The sequence below is a fragment of the Lathyrus oleraceus genome, chromosome 1, assembly GCF_024323335.1.
Source record: "Lathyrus oleraceus cultivar Zhongwan6 chromosome 1, CAAS_Psat_ZW6_1.0, whole genome shotgun sequence".
NCBI classification, from domain to species: Eukaryota; Viridiplantae; Streptophyta; class Magnoliopsida; order Fabales; family Fabaceae; genus Lathyrus; species Lathyrus oleraceus.
Window position 1 is genome coordinate 462787981 of NC_066579.1, and position 21712 is coordinate 462809692.

General features: G+C 33.9%; 1 protein-coding gene, 1 non-coding gene and 1 pseudogene across 2 annotated transcripts; 1 reads left to right on the forward strand and 2 right to left on the reverse strand.

Moving 5' to 3' along the window:
• Nucleotides 1–2930, reverse strand: LOC127086143 (elongation factor 1-gamma). The gene is made up of 8 exons (XM_051026862.1): nt 2723–2930; nt 2604–2626; nt 2369–2518; nt 2220–2280; nt 2076–2125; nt 1834–1935; nt 786–1284; nt 1–563 (listed from the first exon to the last, which is right to left on the reverse strand). Exons 2-8 carry the CDS (start codon nt 2610–2612, stop codon nt 184–186), a joined length of 1251 nt encoding a protein of 416 aa, XP_050882819.1. The 5' UTR covers nt 2613–2626; nt 2723–2930; the 3' UTR covers nt 1–183.
• A 6283-nt stretch (nt 2931–9213) lies between these two features.
• LOC127086134 (elongation factor 1-gamma-like) lies at nt 9214–15123 on the reverse strand (annotated as a pseudogene).
• A 6205-nt stretch (nt 15124–21328) lies between these two features.
• Nucleotides 21329–21435, forward strand: LOC127116750 (small nucleolar RNA R71). The gene has a single exon (XR_007801542.1). It is a non-coding gene; the product is annotated as a small nucleolar RNA R71 (small nucleolar RNA).
• Nucleotides 21436–21712: the final 277 nt, after the last annotated feature.

The window sequence follows — 21712 nt, forward strand, 5'->3', positions numbered from 1 at the left end:
TACTGTAATACTGGTCTTGTTACCATCAAAATTAAGCTACCACAATCAAGCATTTAAGTTTCAATGTTATAAAATTATAAAACATCTTAAACTTCATTCACTATAGCAGAAAATAGGAAAGAAACAAAACTCTACCACTCCCAACAAAACCATACCCTTTCAATGGGAACTGAGAACTAGTTTTCACTTAAAGCACTTGGCATCCAAAAGAGCCTCTCCCTCAAATGGTTCAAAATCTTCAATCATCTGACTAACTCGCTCTTTCTGAGCTTCGTCAGAGATGTCAACCTTGGTCCACTCATAGAGCTCCATGTCATAGCATTCATCAATGACAAACTTTGGAATCTCCTGTCCACGGAAAAGCCACAACCCTTTCACCTTAAATGGAGCCGCTGATCCAATCACAAGCATCTTTCCAAATGCATACTTGCGAGCCAGATCCATCCTCTGAAGAAACCCACCAACCTTGTTCAGTGTCACGAAAGAAACGGTATTCTCATCTTGGTATTTGTAATCACAGAACCAGAGAGAATATCCCTCTGGATCATACATGTCCCAGAATCCTGCAAGTCAAACAAAGGTATAAAAATGTCATTCTGTGCTACAGTGTACACAGGATAAAAAGAATCAGAGTTCCCCAAAACAATAGTAGTATATTTCCAAGGGATGTAAGCTACAATCATAATTCTAGAAGCTACAACAATTTGGGGAAAATACAACAAGATCAAGCTACAAAATTTTGAAAAATACAAACCACGGGAGCAAGGGGGCAAAAATCACAATACCTTTGATTGCAACCTCACGGAAGTTTGACTTAGTGTTAGAGTAAAGTCTTTTCCACTCATCCAATATCATCTTGCTTGGGGGAAGAAGATCAAGAGGATTCTTTGCCTTAGGCTTGGGTGCCTCCTCTTCAGCTTCTTCTACTTTGGGCTTTGCGGGCTCTGATTTAACCACTTTCTTGGGTTCATCTTTAGTTTTGGGCTTAGATTCCTTAGGCTTCTGAGCAGATGGAATAGGTGGCAAAGCTTCAGTCTGCTTAACCTGGCCTATTATCTTTCGGAAGTTTGGCTGATTGACCAAGGTCCAGAAGTATCTCTCAACATGAGGAAACTCTGAGGTGAAGCTCTTGACCAAGAGTTTGGAGAAACCAAGCAACATGTTGGATGTTGTTATAATATCAGCAAGGGTAACAGAATCCCCAACCAGGTAGGTATTGTGGGCAAGGTGAGTGTTAAGAGCCTCAAATGCTCTCTTCAATGAAGAAAATGCAGACTCCTCCACCTTCATTTAGATACAAATTTCAAAAGGAAAAAAATATTCAATAAAAGGGGAAGATAACAGGTATTACAAAGACGGGATAAAGAACAGTGAACTAAGTACCTGTTTACTTTGTGAAATCAATTTCTACTTTAAGTTCTTAATTGTTAGTTTTGCTCGTTAACAATGAAAAGAGACTTTTCATGTGAGTCATTGTGATAAAAAAGATAAAATATCATCATCCATTTCAGGAAAATAATGAAAATAGCTCTTTTGAAATAGAAATGGAAGACTATTGTTCACTTCAAGAATCTTTATTCTCCTTGTTAACAAGGAAAACCAAGACAAATTTCCAGTTGAAGCTATTTTCACAAAGTAAATAGGTACTTAGGATTAAATTTTGGAGTTACAACCAACCAAACCAATTGATTTCAGAATATTCCTATCATAACTTGCTAATAGTTGCCACAACTCAATAATATTATATAATTGCTATCCATACTCAAGATTAGAAACTTAACCAAATAAAACAGCAACTAATGTATAAAAAAACTAATATTGCACAAAACTTACAAGAGGAATGAAGGGGGCATGTCCAAGTCTTGGAATATACAACTTCAAAAGATTGGCATCAATCTCCAATGAAGAAAAATCAATCCACTGATCAACATGAGCCTGAATGACCAGAATACAAATAGAACATGACATGATGTCACTTTCAAGAAGTCGCATTAAAACATGCATGGAAGATAAACCAAGTATATTAATTAATAACCATAACTCAACACATGGAAATATCATAACAAAATGTGAACCTGATCAATGGGAGAAGATCCAAACAAATTGTTTTCACCCAATCGAGCAACTGCAGCAAACCCAAACCCAAGCAAAAGTAAATAACAACAACATTACAACGATGAACAGATGCATAAATAGATATGTTTAAGCACTAGTCATACCATGACGCGCAATTGCATTGCTCTCAAAGACGGCACCTTCCGGGGTTTCCAAGACCGGAATCTGGAAATAGATAACAGAACATTAAGTAAAAGGAAAATCGAGATTTTATATTTATAAGGGAGAAATCGAGGATGCATGGATAATCCACCTTTCCAATAGGGTTCAACTTGAGAAAGTGAGGGGTTTTATTAGAGACACCCATCTGAAAATCTGGTGCCAATTCAACTTTGACACCAACATACTCTGCAGCAATCAGAGTCTTGTAAACATTTTTGTTTGTCTGGGTGGCGTGGAGGATCTACAGAATAAACAATTACAGGAAATTGCAATCAGAACAGTTGAATGATGAAATAATCAAGTAATCAAAATGTAAATGAACTAACCAGAGCCATGGGTTTGTTGAGATCTGATCAGAAAAAGAAAACAGTATAAATCTGAGTTAAGTAGCATTTCAATTGTACAGTAAAAGAAATGCAAAAATGAGAAACGAGATTGCACTTACAGTGATGGAAGGGAGGAACGAGAGTTTCGGGAAGCAGGACTCTCAATTCCTGTGAGCGTTAAGGAATGAGGATCAATGAATCAATGGTGAGTCGAAAGGAGAAGACAGTACAAAACTAGGTTTTCTGATATACTGGTGCGATGCCTCTAAACCCTAAAATGGGTCGGGTTGGAAACGGCCCACAACTCATAAGCCCTTCCCGTTTTCTATTTTTCGTACACAACTGATAAGCCCTTCCCGTTTTCTATTTTTCGTACCCGTAATTGCAAATATCTTGTTTTGTTTTATCTTTTTAAATTTTGACCAAAGATTATTTTTAAAAAAAGGAAAAATATATATTGTGGTTAGGGTTTTCAAATATAAATGGATTCAAATAAAAATTATAATTCAAATAAAAAAAATTAAAAACCGTAAAAAAAATGAATAATATTCTATGTGTTTGGATATTATTTTGTAAAAATTGTTCGATTTGGATCGGATTTCAAATTGATTTTTCAAAATCAAATCGAACTACGTCTATATATTTTTAGAGATTAAAGGTAGTGCATTACACTAATCTCCAATCAAAATATTTTAAATTGTCAAATCATAACAGTATTTTAAAAATAAAAGTGTGATGTGGTGGGATACATGAGTCTCATTGGTTGACAGTGTAAATATATTTTACACTGTCGGTGCATATTTCTTTTTCTCATGTTTTTATTCTGATATGTTGTTATAATTTATTATTTTTAGTTTAATTTAATCTATTTATTTTTATTATTTCATTTGTTTCAAGCATAATCTATCATTTTTATTTTGTAATGTTAATTTTTAATATATTATATATTATGTATTATGTATTATATTAATTTTTTTATAGTTGTTTTAGAATCTTAAAAAAATATACATGATTTATATTTTTGGATATCCAAAAACCGATCTAAATTAAACTGCATGAATTGGATTGAATGAAATTAGATTCAAATCGAACGACAAACATCTCTAATTATGATAGTCTAAAATCATTGTCGATCATTCCATTACTAATTAACTTATATGATGACGGTCAATATTGTTTTTGAAATTATGAAAACAAATAACTAAATTTTTTAAAATATTAAATATTTACTTTATAAATATAACAAAAACGTCTAAAAATAAATTTATTAAAAAAATATATGTAGGCATTGGTATTATAATATATTATTTTAATTTAATAATAATAAATATAATATTTCTGAGAGCCTAAAGAAAGATATGAGGTCAAAATCTAAAAAACTTACTTATCAAGAATGATGAAAATATTTTTTTCCTTCATTCACTCTAATAAAAATATTAATGTTGAATTTATGTAAGACTAAGGAGATAAGCGAGATAGTGTTGGTAAAAAAACACTTAATTTTGGTTTATAAGAAGTAAAAAATTCAAAAGAAAGTATTGATATTTCTAGGTTTAATATATTTTTTTGTCTCTTATGTTTTGTGTAAGATTCGTTTTGGTCCCTTAATTTTAAAAAGAACCATTTTGATCCTCAGTTATTCAAAGTGGTTCACGTTTATCCTTATTTTCCAAAATATTAGTCAAAGTAAATTGAGATGCAAAGGTGACACACACGTGTATTAGTTATAATGAACTAACAATGTCATACATAAAACCTCACATTTCTTTGAAGTTCTCTCAAATATAGATTTCTCATCTTTCTCACATTTCTCTGAAGTTCTCTCAAACCCCACTCTGTAGAATGACGAATCGTTGAAGAACGAATAGAGTGAATTGTTGAAGAACGAAGAAAGCACAAAGAAAAGGGATTTCTGAAGAGAATACTGGGAATGCTCTTTTTCTTCTTTTTAATCTTCTCCCAATTCTATTTTAAGGTTCATCTCGATTTGCATTTTAGGGGTTGTCATGTATTTAGGGTTTTGTGTTCCTGATTCAAAATATTGTAATTTTTAGGTATATTATGCATGAATATGTGCATGTAGTTATACATCATGAGGTTTTTTTTGAAGCTAATGGTGAGTCATGTTGTGGGGGTTCAGTTACCGGGGTGAAGTGTGATGTTGATAAGTGGAGTTATTTTGAGGTGTTAGAGATTGTTAAAGAATTGGGATATGAGGAATCTAGAACAGTAATATACAAGGACTTAACAATTGGTTTGTTTACTTTGAGTGATGATAAAGGTGTCCAAGAGATAATTGATTTATGTAAGGTGCATAAGAGTGTTTATTTGTATGTGCAACATTCAGTTTCTCAACTTGATTATTACGATGGACCTATAGAAGATGAAACTTAAAACATAGTTAATGTTGGAGAATTGCCATCCAAGGCGCAGCGGAATTTAAAATTTCTCCATTTAGTGATCCTTACGAATGGGCATGATCAGTGATAGAATCGTTACCTCTTGTGGCGATTCAAACCTTTGCTGCAGATCTCTGATAATGATCAAAACCTTTGATACAGATCCACGGGGCGATCACGAACGTTGAACGATGACAACGTCTCTACTCAGTCCACACGAACGGATTCCTTCAATCGCAGTGCTAGCTGTTATGAATGAAGGCTTTGAGTGAGAGAGAGATACGAAATTCCAACTCTTCAGTTGTGTTTTCTGTCTCAGTGAGTTACAATGCTTCTACCCAAGGGGTTCTATCTATAGAACCACTTGTGTGGGCTTCAAGCCAAAAAACCCACTTAAGTGCATTTTGGTCCATATCTCATAAAATGCCAAAATCACTTAAGTACTTGGTACCTTACCATATTTCGTATTCTACTTAAGTACACCGTACCTTATGATGTTCCTTAATTATTCTATCTCTCATCAATCCATCCTTTGTGTGTGACCCTATAGGTTTTCGCGACGTTGGCAATTATATTAAATCACGCATTTAACATAATAAACAGTGAGCGGTATCTAGCAACACATCACTGCTACCCAAGTCACGAAAATGTCATGTGATCTGACAAAACCTCCTGTGATAATAATTATGTGTATAATTACCCCTTTGCCCTTATGTCTATATTGAACACAAGGTATAGACCGTGTCACCCTTGTCCAGTTCAATATTGGGCCCATAGACATTTATCCTGTTACGCAGGATGGGCAAATTCCATCTAGGACACTCATGTCCCTCAGCATGCTTCGTGGAGTACCCATCAATTGTCTTTATGGTTATCCAGTTACGGACAACGTTGGATCAGCAATAAAGCACTCGACTCTACATCTAGGATCCATAGTGGTTTCAGGTCGAAGAGTGGTATACACTATTATCACCATGAGAATAACTTATGACACTTTGCATAACTTTCTATATAGTATTCTCATAGTGGGTCAATCCGGTATAAATATTACTCCTAATATTCATACCTATGTTTAAGACTTGATAACTCTTTATCCATGATCCATGAGATGTGATCATCAGTCTACAAACATAATAGTCTTAATGCTTTAATGTTATCCCACTTCATACTAAAGCTCGACTACGGATACTTTAAGAATAGTGTCCTCATGTTCAATGTGTTCTCATGATTAAGTCACACTTAATACATTAAACGGACTATCTATTCCAGGGACTTTATTAATCAACCATAATAAAGAAAAAGCCTTTAAATAATTCGATACAAGTACCAAAAGTATTGGCCTCTAGGGCTTATACCAACAGTTAATGTTGTAGTTAATGTTGATGAAATTGAAGATGTCACTGGAAAACTAGTTGAAGAAGTTCTCAATGGTAAAGCAGATGGTGTAAGTGACTTGAATAAGACTGAGGTTGGAGGCACAATTATTTATGTTAATGAGGCTGATGATATGAGTGAGGGCGAGGTAAAAGATATTAGTGTTGATGTTAATGAGGTTAAGGATATGAGTGTGGGTGTGGTACGAGATAATAATGTTTGTGTTAATGAGACTGAAGATATGAGTGAGGGTGGGGTAGGAGATAATCATGTTGATGTTAATGGGGTTGATGATATAAGCGATAGTGATGATGTGAGTTTCCAGTATGACAGTACTTTAGATGTTGCCTTTCAAGATTCAGATGAAGACGGCGATGGTTTAGTGGAAGAGGATATTACACATCTATTGGGTTATGACAAAGAGGCGGAAGGTAAAGGCAAAAAATATAGTAAGGAATGTGAAGGTGCTAGTGAGAAATGTGAAGGTGCTAGTGAGGAATTTGAGAGTGTGTGTGAAACTGATGATGAAAGTAACTGTTATAGGAAGAAGTATCTTGTTTTCAAAATGCCCAAAAACATGTCAGACTACAAATGGGGATTAGGAACCTATTTTGCAATAAAGAATTATTTTAAGGAGGCAATTACTTCATATGTAGTCCAATCAGGAAGGTATTTGAGGTTCTCTAAAAATGATAAACAAAGGATAAACGTGATATGTAAAGATTCTTGGTAATTTACCATGTGAAGATTTTTGGCAATTGAGAAAATTGATGGATAAGCATAACTGTAGTAGATCATATAATGTGAAGCTCATGACTACAAAGTGGTTAAGTAAAAGAATTCAAAACTCTTTGAAAGATAATCTAAATTTGAAAATCAGGGACATCAAGGAAAAATCCCAAAGGAAATAAAATGTTGGTGTAAACAAGACTAAGGATGTTAGGGCTAGGTGTGCAGCAAGAGGATTGATTGATGGCTTTTTTCTAGAACAGTATACCAGAATCTATGACTATATAAAGTACAAATATTGACAGCCATAGGAAATGACATTTGGACATGGTTTTTAGAACTATTGATTGATGATCTTGGAGGTAGAAACCAATGTTATACATACACCTTCATCTCAGACCAACAGAAGGTATTGAATTTGTGATAATTAATCTCTTGTATTTATTTTGTGCATGACTATAATGTTTTGAATTTGTGATAATGAATCTCTTGTATTTATTTGTTAGGGTCTCTTGCCATATATGGACGAGCTTTTACCGGCTGTGGAACATAGGTTTTGCGCACGCCATTTGTACAACAATTTTAGAAAGAGATTTCCTAGAAAGAAGTTGAAAGAGATTATATGGAAAACTGCTAAGTCAATATATTTACAATCCTGAGAAAGGGGAATGAGAGAAACGAAAGATGTTAATGAGGAAGCATTCAAGCACATGATGAAAACACCTCCTAGATTTTGGAGTAAATCTCAATTCAAAATAATCTCTAAGTGTGATAGCATGTTGAACAACATGCCAAAGGCCTTCAATAGTGTTATTATTGAAGCAAGAGTTAAGCCTATAGTGACCATGCTAGAAGAGATCAGAACATACATAATGGAAAGGTGAGCAAAAAATAGAATGAGATTTGCAAACTTTACTGATGATGACACCTCTTCAACACATCAAATATCAATAATAAATAAATAAAAGTTATATATATATATATATATATATATATATATATATATATATATATATATATATATATATATATATATATATATATATATATATCGCTCTGTCATAAAAGGTATGTCACTTGGTCGGGATAATCGGTAAGCATTGATCAGTCAATGGGCCCTCCAAGGAACTCTCTGTTAGTGTGCACTGATGGCTTCGTCGAGGCAGAGTCGTAACCTTTGTATCATTAGTAGCAGTAGCCTCGACGTCACCTGTCTCAACTTCAACGGAAATAACGATAACATTTGTCTCGGTCTCAGCAGCAATAGGGGCCACACCTGTCTCGGCCTCAACAGCAATAGGGGTCGCATCTGTCTCGGCGTTGGATGATATGAGGTGCACGTAATGACTGCTCAGTCATCCGTTTCTGGTGAAAATCGGTTTGAACTACTCTCCATACCCGTAACTGCGAAGATTGTGCCTCAGCTGCCCTAGCACAGACTATCGATGCCTCTCTTTGTGACCCTCGAAGCAATATTGTTGTCCTTTCCCCTAGTCCTCACTAAAAAATAAAAAAAAATTCAAAAAAACAATTAACTAACTGAAATTTCAAAATTTTCCAATAAATTATAGCTATTTTCGACAATTTCAAATTTTTCGATACTATTTTTAAAATTTTGAATTACTGACATTTTCAAAATTTCTGATATAAATATGAGTTTTTATCCAAAATTTCAAAATTACTTGTAAAAACTCATATTTGTATGCCAGCATTTTTAAAATTCACATATAAATACACGAGTTTTTTTATAAAAACTCATGAAAGTTGTGATTTTTTACCGGATATTGTAACATGATAAGAACTCAAAAAATTTTAACAGAAAATTATAAAATTTCTAGTAAGAACTCGCGAAAGTTGAAAAAACTCTTAGCTTAAATGAAATTTCTAGTATGAATTTGCAAATTTTCGATATCGCCGATCAACTTTTAATAAATGCAAAAATTGAGTAAATTTGAAAATATGATTTCAACATCATTCAATGTGTAGAAATGTCAGGATATAAATTAGGAGGAAAAGAGATAGTTGGCTAGTAGCATCGGCTTACACATTCTGTTTACCCATTCAACTTTACTTCTCAAAAAAGTGCAGAAAATGGAGGGAAAAAAATGTCATTTCATCGTTTTTCCTATAATAAACCCCTCGAGCACAAGAACAAAGCAGATGGCATCAATACAGCGAATCTCATACATGCTTATCTTACATCAAAGAAAAATGGATCTTGTAATACTGGTCTTGTTACCATCAAAATTAAGCTACCACAATCAAGCATTTAAGTTTCAATGTTATAAAATCATAAAACATCTTAAACTTCATTCACTATAGCAGAAAATAGGAAAGAAACAAAACTCTACCACTCCCAACAAAACCATACCCTTTCAATGGGAACTGAGAACTAGTTTTCACTTAAAGCACTTGGCATCCAAAAGAGCCTCTCCCTCAAATGGTTCAAAATCTTCAATCATCTGACTAACTCGCTCTTTCTGAGCTTCATCGGAGATGTCAACCTTGGTCCACTCATAGAGCTCCATGTCATAGCATTCATCAATGACAAACTTTGGAATCTCCTGTCCACGGAAAAGCCACAACCCTTTCACCTTAAATGGAGCCGCTGATCCAATCACAAGCATCTTTCCAAATGCATACTTGCGAGCCAGATCCATCCTCTGAAGAAATCCACCAACCTTGTTCAGTGTCACGAAAGAAACAGTATTCTCATCTTGGTATTTGTAATCACAGAACCAGAGAGAATATCCCTCTGGATCATACATGTCCCAGAATCCTGCAAGTCAAACAAAGGTATAAAAGTGTCAGTCTGTGATACAGTGTACACGGGATAAAAAGAATCAGAGTTCCCCAAAACAAGAGTAGTATATTTCCAAGGGATGTAAGCTACAATCATAATTCTAGAAGCTACAAAAATTTGGGGAAAATACAACAAGATCAAGCTACAAAATTTTGAGAAATAGAAACCACGGAAGCAAAATCACAATACCTTTGATTGCAACCTCACGGAAGTTTGTCTTAGTGTTAGAGTAAAGTCTTTTCCACTCATCCAATCATCTTGCTTGGGGGAAGAAGATCAAGAGGATTCTTTGCCTTAGGCTTGGGTGCCTCCTCTTCAGCTTCTTCTACTTTGGGCTTTACGGGCTCTGATTTAGCCACTTTCTTGGATTCATCTTTAGTTTTGGGCTTAGATTCCTTAGGCTTCTGAGCAGATGGAATAGGTGGCAAAGCTTCAGTCTGCTTAACCTGGCCTATTATCTTTCGGAAGTTTGGCTGGTTGACCAAGGTCCAGAAGTATCTCTCAACATGAGGAAACTCTGAGGTGAAGCTCTTGACCAAGATTTTGGAGAAACCAAGCCACAAGTTGCATGTTGTTATGATATCAGCAAGGGTAACAGAATCCCCAACCAGGTAGGTATTGTGCGCAAGGTGAGTGTTAAGAGCCTCAAATGCTCTCTTCAATGAAGAAAATGCAGACTCCTCCACCTTCATTTAGACACAGAAAAAATATTCAATAAAAGAGGAAATTTTAAGTCAGTGATTACGCAGAGAGCAGGAAATTTTAATGTAAAAAAATTGATAGTATAATAATATTTATAAATTAAGCATTATTATTAATAAATAAATTTTTATGTAATAGTTTTGTATTTAAGAGTATACAAACTTTTTAACGTGGGTCTTCATACACACGTGGTTGTTTGTGTGTAGACGGTTGGATCAATCAGATATCTGAAACAATGTCACGTGGTTGCCTTTGTGTACAAAATAGTATGAAACGATTCCAAAATAGTATAAAAATGGTTATGGACAATAATCTCAGTCTCGATTTTTATTTGGAATGGGAACTGTACAGCAGTGAGCGCAGGCGGTGACACAGCAAGGTCGAAGCGATGCAACATCACGGCGGTGACAACCACCACCTTCTCTGTCCACGTCATCATCTCCAAGGTATTATTCCGCGTTTTCAAATTTACATAAACCTTGTTTGTTTTTGTACAAGATTGATTTTCATAGATGATTGAATTTTATAGTAACATTTGTTTTGTTTCCTAAATCCGAAAATGTGACATTTATGGATGCAACAACACATTTCTTTGTATTCTACTTAATCAGAAAATGTGAATGCATGCATGAGTTTCCTACATTTATGTTTCATATTTAAAACTAACAAATATAAATGTGAATGCGTTTAGTTTCTTTGTATGAGGAATGAGCCTACTCTAACAACGCTTAAACGATTCTCATTGCCATTACTAACACTAGGTATCAGAATCCATTACTTTTGTTTCTATTGTAGTTAATGTAAATCTGAATTATTCACCAACACCTTTCATTGCAATTGTAAACCCCACACCTTGTACAAATGTTAATTATCAACATTTTACATTAAACTTTCTTGCATGCATTTATCGTATTTCTGTTTTCTCTATAACAATGTCCCTCAAACTCCATACATATCTTGTCTTATTTTATTCTTTCTATACGATTTTTGCACTCAACTCAGACGGAATGACACTCCTGTCATTCACGTCGCATTGGACATCGGTTCCTGCTCACGTCAATTCCACATGGACTCTATCCCATTCAACACCATGTTCATGAATTGGTGTCAAATACAGTTCTTCCTACCATGTCATCTCTCTCAACCTATCCCATTATCAGATTTATGGTCAACTAGGACCCGAACTAGCTGATTGCCCCGAACTCAGCCACATAGACCTTGATCATGACAAGTTTAATGGCCAAATTCCCCACAGTTTCACAAACCGACTTTATTATCTTAGCCTTTCATCTAATCTCCTCACATATCAATTTCCTCATTTCTTGTCTCAAATCCCTCACCTCCACCTTCTTGATCTGTCTTATAACCAACTTAATGGTTCCATCCCCGCTAGTATTGCCAACATGACTCAACTTCGCAACTTGTATCTCCAAAACAATCTGCCATAATTCCTTCCTCCATTGGGAACTGCACTCAATTACAAGACTTGCTTTTGGATAATAATCTGTTGCAGGGTGTCATTCCTCACACGATAAACCGTCTCAATCATCTTATTCGTTTTGGTGTTGCCTCCAATAACCTAACCGGTATTATTCCACTGGGTTCTTCCTGTTGTCAAAATTTAGTATCTTTGGATCTCTCATTCAATTCCTTCCATGAAGGCATTCCCTCACGAATAAGATGATTGAGACGGTTTATCGTATGAGGAATGACACCCTGCAAGAGATTATTATCCAAAAGCAAGTCTTATAATTGAGTGAAGTTCCCAATGGATGAAGGAATTATGGTAGAGAACTGATTGTTTTGGAGATACAAGTTACGAAATTGAGTTATGTTGGCAATACTAGCGGGGATGGAACCATTAAGTTGGTTATAAGAGACATCAAGAAGGTGGAGGTGAGGGATTTGAGACAAGAAATGAGGAAATGGATCTGTGAGGAGATTAGATGAAAGGCTAAGATAATAAAGTCCGTAGAGGTTAGTGAAACTGTGGGGAATTTGACCATTAAACTTGTTATGACCATAAATATGATAATGGGATAGGTTGAGAGAGATGACATGGTAGGAAGAACTGTATTTGACACCAACCAATGAACATGATGTTGAATGGGATGGAGTCCATGTGGAATTGACGTGAGCAGGAATCGATGTCTAATGCGACGTGAATGACATGAGTGCCATTCCGTCTGAGTTGAGTGCAAAAATCGTATAGAAAGAATAAAATAAGACAAGATATTTATGGAGTTTGAGGGACATTGTTACAGGGATAGAGGAAACAGAAGCACAATTATCCATGCAGAGAGCAAGAAAGTTTAATATAAAATGTTGTTAATTAACATTTGTACAAGGTGTGGGGTTTACAATTGCAATGAAAGGTGTTGGTGATTAATACGTGAATAATTGAGATTGACATCGTTTACATTAACTACAATAGAAACAAAAGTAATGGATTCTGGTATCTAGTGTTAGTAAAGGCAATGAGAATCGTTTAAGAGTGGTTAGAGTAGGCTCATTCCTCATACAAAGAAACTAATCACGTTCACATTTATATTTGCTAGTTTTAAATATGAAACATAAATGTAGGAAACTCATATGCATGCATTCACATTTTCTAATTAAGTAGAATACAAAGAAATGTGTTGTTGCATCCATAAATGTCACATTTTCGGATTTAGGAAACAAAACAAATGTTATTAATTCAATCATCTATGAAAATCAATCTTGTACAAAAACAAACAAGGTTTATGTAAATCTGAAAACGCGGAATAATACCTTGGAGATGATGACGTGGACAGAGAAGGTGATGGTTGTCACCGCTGTGATGTTGCATCCTTCGCCGCATTGCTTCGACGCTGCTGTGTCACCGCCCGCGCACAGTTCCCATTCCAAATAAAAATGGAAACTGAGATTATTGCCCATAACGATTTTCATACTATTTTGGAATCGTTTTAGATTAGTTATATGATTGAAATAATTGGCCATGGAAATTACTATGAGCTTGAAGAAGCTCAGAGCACGTGCAAGTCCAGGAGATACACAAAGGCAATCACGTGGCATTGTTTCAAACATCTGATTGATCAAATCGTCTACACACAAACAACCACGTGTTTATGAAGATCCACGTTAAAAAGTTTGTATACTCTTAAATATAAAAATAATCATACATAAAAAATCATTTATTAATAATAATGCTTAATTTATAAATATTATTATACTATCAATTTTTTACATTAAACTTTCCTGCTCTCTGCATAATCATTCACTTGAAATAAAAGAGACATTTCAAGTGAATGATTGTGATAAATAAAAGATAAAATATTACTTAGGGATGGTACATTTCAGGAAATAATGAAAATAACTCTTTTGACAATTTTTATTGTTTCCAGAAAAGCAAGACTGTTGTTCACTTGAAGAATATTTACTCTCCTTGTTGACAAGGAAAGCCAACACAAGTTTCCAGTAGAAGCTGTTTTGACAAAGTAAATGGGTACTAAGGATTAAATTGTAGAGTTACAACCAACCCAACCAATTGATTTCAGAATACTCCTCTTAATAGTTGCCATTGCTATCAATACTCAAGATTAGAAACTTAAAACCAAATAAAACAGGCGCTAATGTATAATAAAATTAATATAGCAGACAACATACAACAGGAAAGTAGGGGGCCTTTCCAAGCCTTGGAATGAACAACTTCAAAACATTGGCATCAATCTCGAAAGAAGCAAAATCAATCCACTAGTCAACATGAGCCTGAAAAACCAGAATACAAATCGGACAGAAGTCACACTAAAACAGACATGCAAGATAAACCATAAACAAAACGCATACATGACCAATGGAAGAAGATCCAAACAAATTGTTTTCACCCAATCGGGCAACTGCAGCAAAACGAAACAAAAGTAAATGACAAAAACATTACAACTATGAACAAATGCATAAACAGCACTAAGCATACCATGACGAGCAATTGCATTGCTCTCAAAGACGGCACCTTCCGGGGTTTCCAAGACCGGAACCTGGAATCAGAAAAGAGAACCATGTCTAATGATTTAGTAAAAGGGACTTTATATTTATAAAAGGGCAGAGTGAGGATGCATGGATAGTCCACCTTTCCAATAGGGTTCAACTTGAGAAAGTGAGGGGTTTTATTAGAGACACCCATCTGAAAATCTGGTGCCAATTCAACTTTAACACCAACATACTCTGCAGCAATCAGAATCTTGTAAAAATTTCTGTTTGCCTGGGTAGAGTGCAGGATCTACAGATTAAACAATTACACGAAATTGCAATCAGAATAGTTATCAACAGTTGAATGATGAATTAATCAAGTAATTGAAAAAAATGGAGAAATTAACTAACCAGAGCCATGGATTTGAAAGGAAAAGCGCGCAGGTCTGGTTTGATATCTGAAACAATAGGAACGAGATAGTTTAGTAGCATTTCAATTGGAGAAATGAGAAACGAGATTGTACTTACAGTAATGGAAGGGAGGAACATGACTCTCTATTCCAGTAATGGAAGACACTGGAAAACTAGGTTTTCTGATATACTCATGCGATGCCTAAAGAAGATAGTTTTTTTTTCTTGATTCACTCTAATGAAAATATTAATTTTGAATTTATGTAAGACTAAGAAGAAAGATTGGAAAACTTGTTTTAATTACAACAAGTCAAGATACTTCAATAATGAATGTCTATAACTTTACAAGGAGAAACATATAGCTGGAAACAGACGAATGATTTTATGGAAATACGAGATGTTTATGAATAATAAAAAAAAAGGATGATGAAGAAGCAAATGTGACCGTTATTCACTACAATATTTGAGAGATCAAATAGAATACGATGTATTTTCTAATTTATCTAGAGTTGAACTCATTTACTTAACAATATTTTCTTAATAACTCTTAAAGAAAATCAATAAGTTTACAATTTTGCAAAAACATTATACCATTTTACTTGAAAAATAAATTACTTTGAAAAAAGAGATTGAGAGTGTAAATATTGAAATTCTATTTTTTTTTTAATTCTAAATAATTTTTACCCAACAATTATAACATTTCTAAGAGTTATTGGCTTATATAATAGGGAGAAACAAGATGTCTTATGTGAACTATAAAGTTAGTAGAAATAAAAGAAGAAGTATTGTCAATACAAAAGATGAATTTGGAATTAAAGTTCATATTACATAAACACCAATCTCAATGGTTTATTCATGTTACATGGAAAGAGAGAATGATAACACATCTTACTCAATGTTAAAAACTAGTTTTAAGCATTGATGAATAATAGACTATATGATTAACCCTAAAGAACTCAATAATATTTTGGTACATAAACACAAAATTACATGTGTTTCATATTTTCTTTACAATTTGATATTGAAGCAGGGGAAGTGTGAGCTTCGAAGAAAATCAGGAGAAAAAAAAATTGGTTCTCGTACAATAGTTAAAAATAAAAAGGAAATTATGTCATTGTTGAACCATATGGTTTTAAAAAGAAATATAACGAATAAGGAGAATTCTAAAGGAAATAATATATATATATATATATATATATATATATATATATATATATATATATATATATATATATAATCAAAATTATATACAAATAGCAGGCAACAAGGTGTGTCGCTATCCCTTTTTGGATGATAAAATCAATCCTTTTAAACACTACATTCATTGTCCTGGGTGACACAACATTGTTATGCATGAGCCTTTGGACTCTCTATAAAAGATCCACTACTTTTGGTGTTAGAAAGACAAATGGTATGAAGGCATGTTGATTGTTGAAACACGCTTTCTCATGTTTTATCACTTTACTTGAAGCGACTTTGAGAGCTACTTGTCCCACAATAAAACCTGCAGCCCTCGATCGCACCAATGAGAAAACTCCATTCAAATCGACATATGCATATTTTCCTCCTACCCATCCATACACCAGAGCATCGGCTGCCTTAAGAGTCGACCTCCCCCATGAAATTCGCATGCGCTTATTTTTTCACATATACCACTGCACGCCTAAATATATCAAAAATGATATCCCTAAAAATGTCATGTCGGTATTTGAATCATAGAATCTCCTTGCAATGAACAGTGTATTTCCCAAATGTATCCAAGCACACCTTGCGACAAACATCAACTCTAAAGTCATTTTTTTTATATAAAAATCTTATTTTTACTCTAAAGTAAAACACATTGAGATTAAATATCAACTCATTAGAGATTATGTTTATAATGAGATTTTATATACATATTTTGTTGATACAGACCATTAATGAATTTATATCTTTACAAAAATCATAGTTGAAGATAAATTCAATCTTATAAATGATAATTTAAATATTCTCTTTGTAAAATAATAGTGTTTGAAGTCAAAAGTGCAATCCTCTTCATAGAAAATCCACTTCTTTTAGTTGAGAAAAATGAATCTTTAGTATAAATAATCCTTAGGGACGTTCTAAACCTTTAATGCTTTCAACCTCATTGACGATCAATAATCTTGGATAACTTTGTCTATTTAAGAAGTGAAATATCACATGTAGTAATGTAACTTTTGATTTTTCTGTATGTATGGTCATAAAAACGGAAAAACAATCAAACTCTTTTTATCTATTTAAGAAGTGAAATATCTACGCCATAAATTTTAATAAACTACTCTCATGTGATGTTTGTCTTTTAAGTAAAGAGGATGAGTCATGGTTATGGAATATGAGAATAACCCATATGCATATGTATCATTTGAACAAATTGGTCCATAAGGAATTATAATTGATTTTCCAAACTTGTGCTTTGAATATAATCGGCTATGTGATGTGTACTGAAAGCGTAAAGAAGGAAATGTCTCCTTTAAAATGTAAATATTATTTCTATAAACATGCTTTTACAATTTTTGTGCATGGATCTTTTTGGCCATTCAAAACCATGAGCTTTTGTGGAAATTACTATGCCATGTGGATGAGTCTCACTGTACCTAGACATTTTTCTTATCTCATAAAAGATAAATATTAGGTTCCTTTTGAAAGTTAGCAAAAGTTATCCAAAATGAAAAAGGATTAAGCATTGCATTCACATGAAGTGATTGCAAAGGTGGAATTCAAAATGTTGAATTAGAGAACTTTTGTATTGAGAATGACATGTAGCATATTTTATCTACTATATGAACTCCTCGGGGTAGTGGAATGGAAAAATATATGTCTTGAAGAGTTAGCGAGGATGATGATCAATAAAACTAACATTCATAAGTATTTACGGACTGATGTGGTAAGCAACGTTTGTTATATGATAAATCGTAGCTTGATAAGACCAATTCTAAAACTTCCGCCCTACAAAATATACAAGGGGAAAAACCTTAATATTTCTCACCTCCATGTTTTCACATCCTAGTGCTTTGTCCTTAATAACAACAAGGATAATCTTGGCAAATCCGAAGTTAAAGTTGATGAAGGTTTATTCTTAGGATATTCCACTTCTAGTAAAACTTTTAGAATATTGATAAAAAAACCTAAATATTAAAGAATTAGTTCATGTAACCTTTGATGAAATTAACTCCAAGTCGATAGAGATAAAAGTGTCCGATTATGCAGGTATTTTGGAGAAAACTTTTTTAGAATACCAATATCAAGACAGAGACCAAAGTAAAGACAATGATCAATTTGAAGATAATGAATAATGATCAAGTTGAAAAAATAAACAAATACAATCAAGACCTACTTAAGCAATGGAGAAGTATAATATATCATCAAATCCACAACGTAATAAGGGATATTTTTAAGGGGGTAACCATTTGACACTCTATTAACCAGATATATAATTGTATGGCTTTTGTTTCCTAAACTAAGCCTATTGACATCAATTAAGCTATCGTTGATTAACATTAGCCTCTTTCTAAGCAAGAAGAGTTAAATTAATTTGAGAGAAACAATATCTACGAACTTGTTCCAAGACCTAAGACTAATATAGTGATTGGGACCAAATGGGTCTTTAACAACAAACTTGATGAAAAAGTATTGTTTTAAGAAATAAAGCAAAGCTTATTCCAAAAGGATGCAATCAACCAGAAGGAATATATTTTGATGAGACAAATGCTCATGTATTTGGATTCGAATCCATAAGAATGCTTTTATATTTTCCTGCATTCTAAATTTCAAACTCTTCCAAACAACGCATTCTTGAACAGTTATATCCAAGATGCAATGTATATTGATCAACCTCTTGGGTTTCAAAGTTTATATTCTCTTAATCATGTATTCAAGCTGAAAAAGGTTTTTCATTGTTTTAAATACGCCCCACGGGCTTAGTATAACCGTTTAAGCAAGTTTCTACTTAAAAATTGGACAGAAAAGTACCAGTAGTACATGTTATTTTTATTAGACATGTGACTTCACACACAAGAAGGGGTGAATTTTGTGTTTCAGAAAAGCTTGGTTTTAAAAAACTTTTGGAATTAAAATCAGAGTTAGAGAAATTTTTGAAATTATTTTAAGATTAAGCAACGAAAAATAAAAATGCAGAATGTAAGGTGCATAAATTAAAGATTTTAAGGAAAGAGAGAAGACACCAGAAGTTATAGAGGTTTGATCAAACAAGGAAAATACCTACTCCCCTCCCTAATAATTGATCTTAAGAGTATCCAATAAGCTTAAGATATTTTAGTAGGTTAAACTCTCGAACCCCATGATACAGAAAAAATGAAGTTTATAGCTAACTTCCAACTAAACAGAAAACTATGGAGTGAATTTGTGAGTCTTCCTTCCAAACGATGGATCGAAGAGGTTACTCTCTTTTTCAAAAGAATCTTGGAGTGGTTAGTCTTCAAGCTTCTAAACAAACATTGAGAACTTTTAATACCGAGATGAGCTCTCGAACCTAAATCTTGGTTTTATATCGGGCTAACTAAGAACCCGATAGAATTTACCACAAAGATGATCTCGAACATAAACAAGCTTTTAACATTGGATTAAGCTTGAACCTAATATTGGTTTTATTACGAGCTAACCAAGAACTTATGAGGTTTTACCACATACTAATGTTGAACATAAACAAGAGACTTGATCATACAAATCCCAAACTTAAGCTTTTTACGAGTTTAGCTTCGAAACACTCGTAACCTTGAATATTCGTGTGATGGTCGTAATTAGCCTACTGTTCGAGTATTCGTCAATCACCTAAAAATAACTCAACACATCAAACTTATTTTCCCGCCCATGTGCAGCAGGTTTTTTTTCAAAAAGAACATTGTTTAGTCTGTTTTGCCGCTAATACAAACAAGCGCTTTAAGCCTCCAATCACGAGCACAAGCAAAGTTTAACCACTAGAGAGCGATTTATACATTTGTTGAATAAAATCAACCAACCAATACATAATTTTATACTAAGAACTATGTAGCTTTGAATTCCTCATGGTATCTAAGGATACGTAGGAACGGGACTCGCAATCTTGTCAAACACCCTAATAAAAACATTTTGTAACCCATTTTTCTTTCCCTTTTGCACTTTTGATCACTTGAAGAAAACAAATAACATAAGTTAACCTTTTAAACGCAAATCTAACTAAATGGTTCCCGTTGAGTACAACATATGTGAGGGGTGTTAATACCTTCCTATTGCATAATCGACTCCTGAATCTGAATTTGGTTACGACGACCATTTTATAAAGGAGACTTAAAGATTGGAAGAAGTTGTTATTACTTTGATAACGCTTATGCTACTGAACATATACACGCTTTTGTTGAAGTAAATATTTTATGTGTATACTCTGTGTAAACACACAAGAGTTTTTGCTCGTTACTGTGTGAGAAACATTCAATGTATTAACTTGTGTTAATCTTCTTTCTTAGAAACATTCTTTGTAAACACAACTTGTAAATCTCAAATCTGTTTGAGTGCTTTCCTTGAGTGACTAGCTTTTAGTCAGATAGACTCAAGAAGATAAAAATGGTTAGTGTATGTGTTGTCTGTAATCAGGTTTTTGTTATAGTGGTTTAAGTTCTTCTTGAGAAGCTGAAATCACCTTGGTAGGGTGGACTGGAGGTAGCTTCATTAAAAACTAACAATATAAAAATAACTTTGTTATTTTTCTTGTTCGTGTTTTTGCTTGATTGAGTTAGTTTTGATAAAAACTTTTCTTTTTAGAAACTTAATTCAAATCCCCATTTTCTTGTGTTTCTTGCCACCTTCAGTGGGACTTGTGGAGTTTGAGATGCTTGAGGTTTAGGTTGCTTTTGATTGTTGCTCCATGAAAATTTTGGATGGTTGTGCCAACCAGGGTTGTAGGCGTTGTTGTAGGGGTTGTTATACTTGTTGTTACCAATATAGTTAACTGAAACTAGATTAGCAGAACAATCCTCAAATAGGTGGGCACATCCACAATAAACACATGCAACTTCTGATGTGTCAATCACAACCTTGACAAGTTCAGCAACTGGCATGACATGACTAGTCATCATATTCTTCATAATTTGATTAAGTTGAGATATTTGAGCAGCAAGAGCATAGTTTCAGTAACTTCATGCAATCCAACTAGCTTCTTCTGACTAGGAGTATAGACAACTCTTAAAATCGACTATTGATAAGTGTTGGTAGTAATGCTTTCAATCAACTTAGAAACTTCTTCATAAGACTTTGATAACAATGCGCCACCACTTGAAGCATCAAGCATATTCCTTGATGAAAGAACCGATTCATTATAAAAAGTTTCAAGTTTAATACAGATTGGGATTTCATTATGGGGACACTGTCTCAATAGATCTTTAAACCTTTCCCAAGTATCAAATAAAGATTAATATTCCCCTTTCCTAAAAGAAGTGATTTCATTTCTCATTTTGGCATTCTTGACAGGGGGAAAGTATTGAGGTAGAATTGTTTTAGCCAAAGCATTCCAAATGACTATGGAATCAGGCTAAAGAGAGTTCAGCCAACTCTTTGCTTGAACTCTCAATGAGTAAGGGAACAACCTCAACCTAAAGGCATCGTCTGATATGCCAGGAATCTTAAAGTTACTAGTTACTTTCAAGAATTATCTCAAGTGCAGACGGGGATCATCATTTTCTGAACCTCAATACTGCCTAATGGCTTGTAACACTTGGAACATCATGGACTTG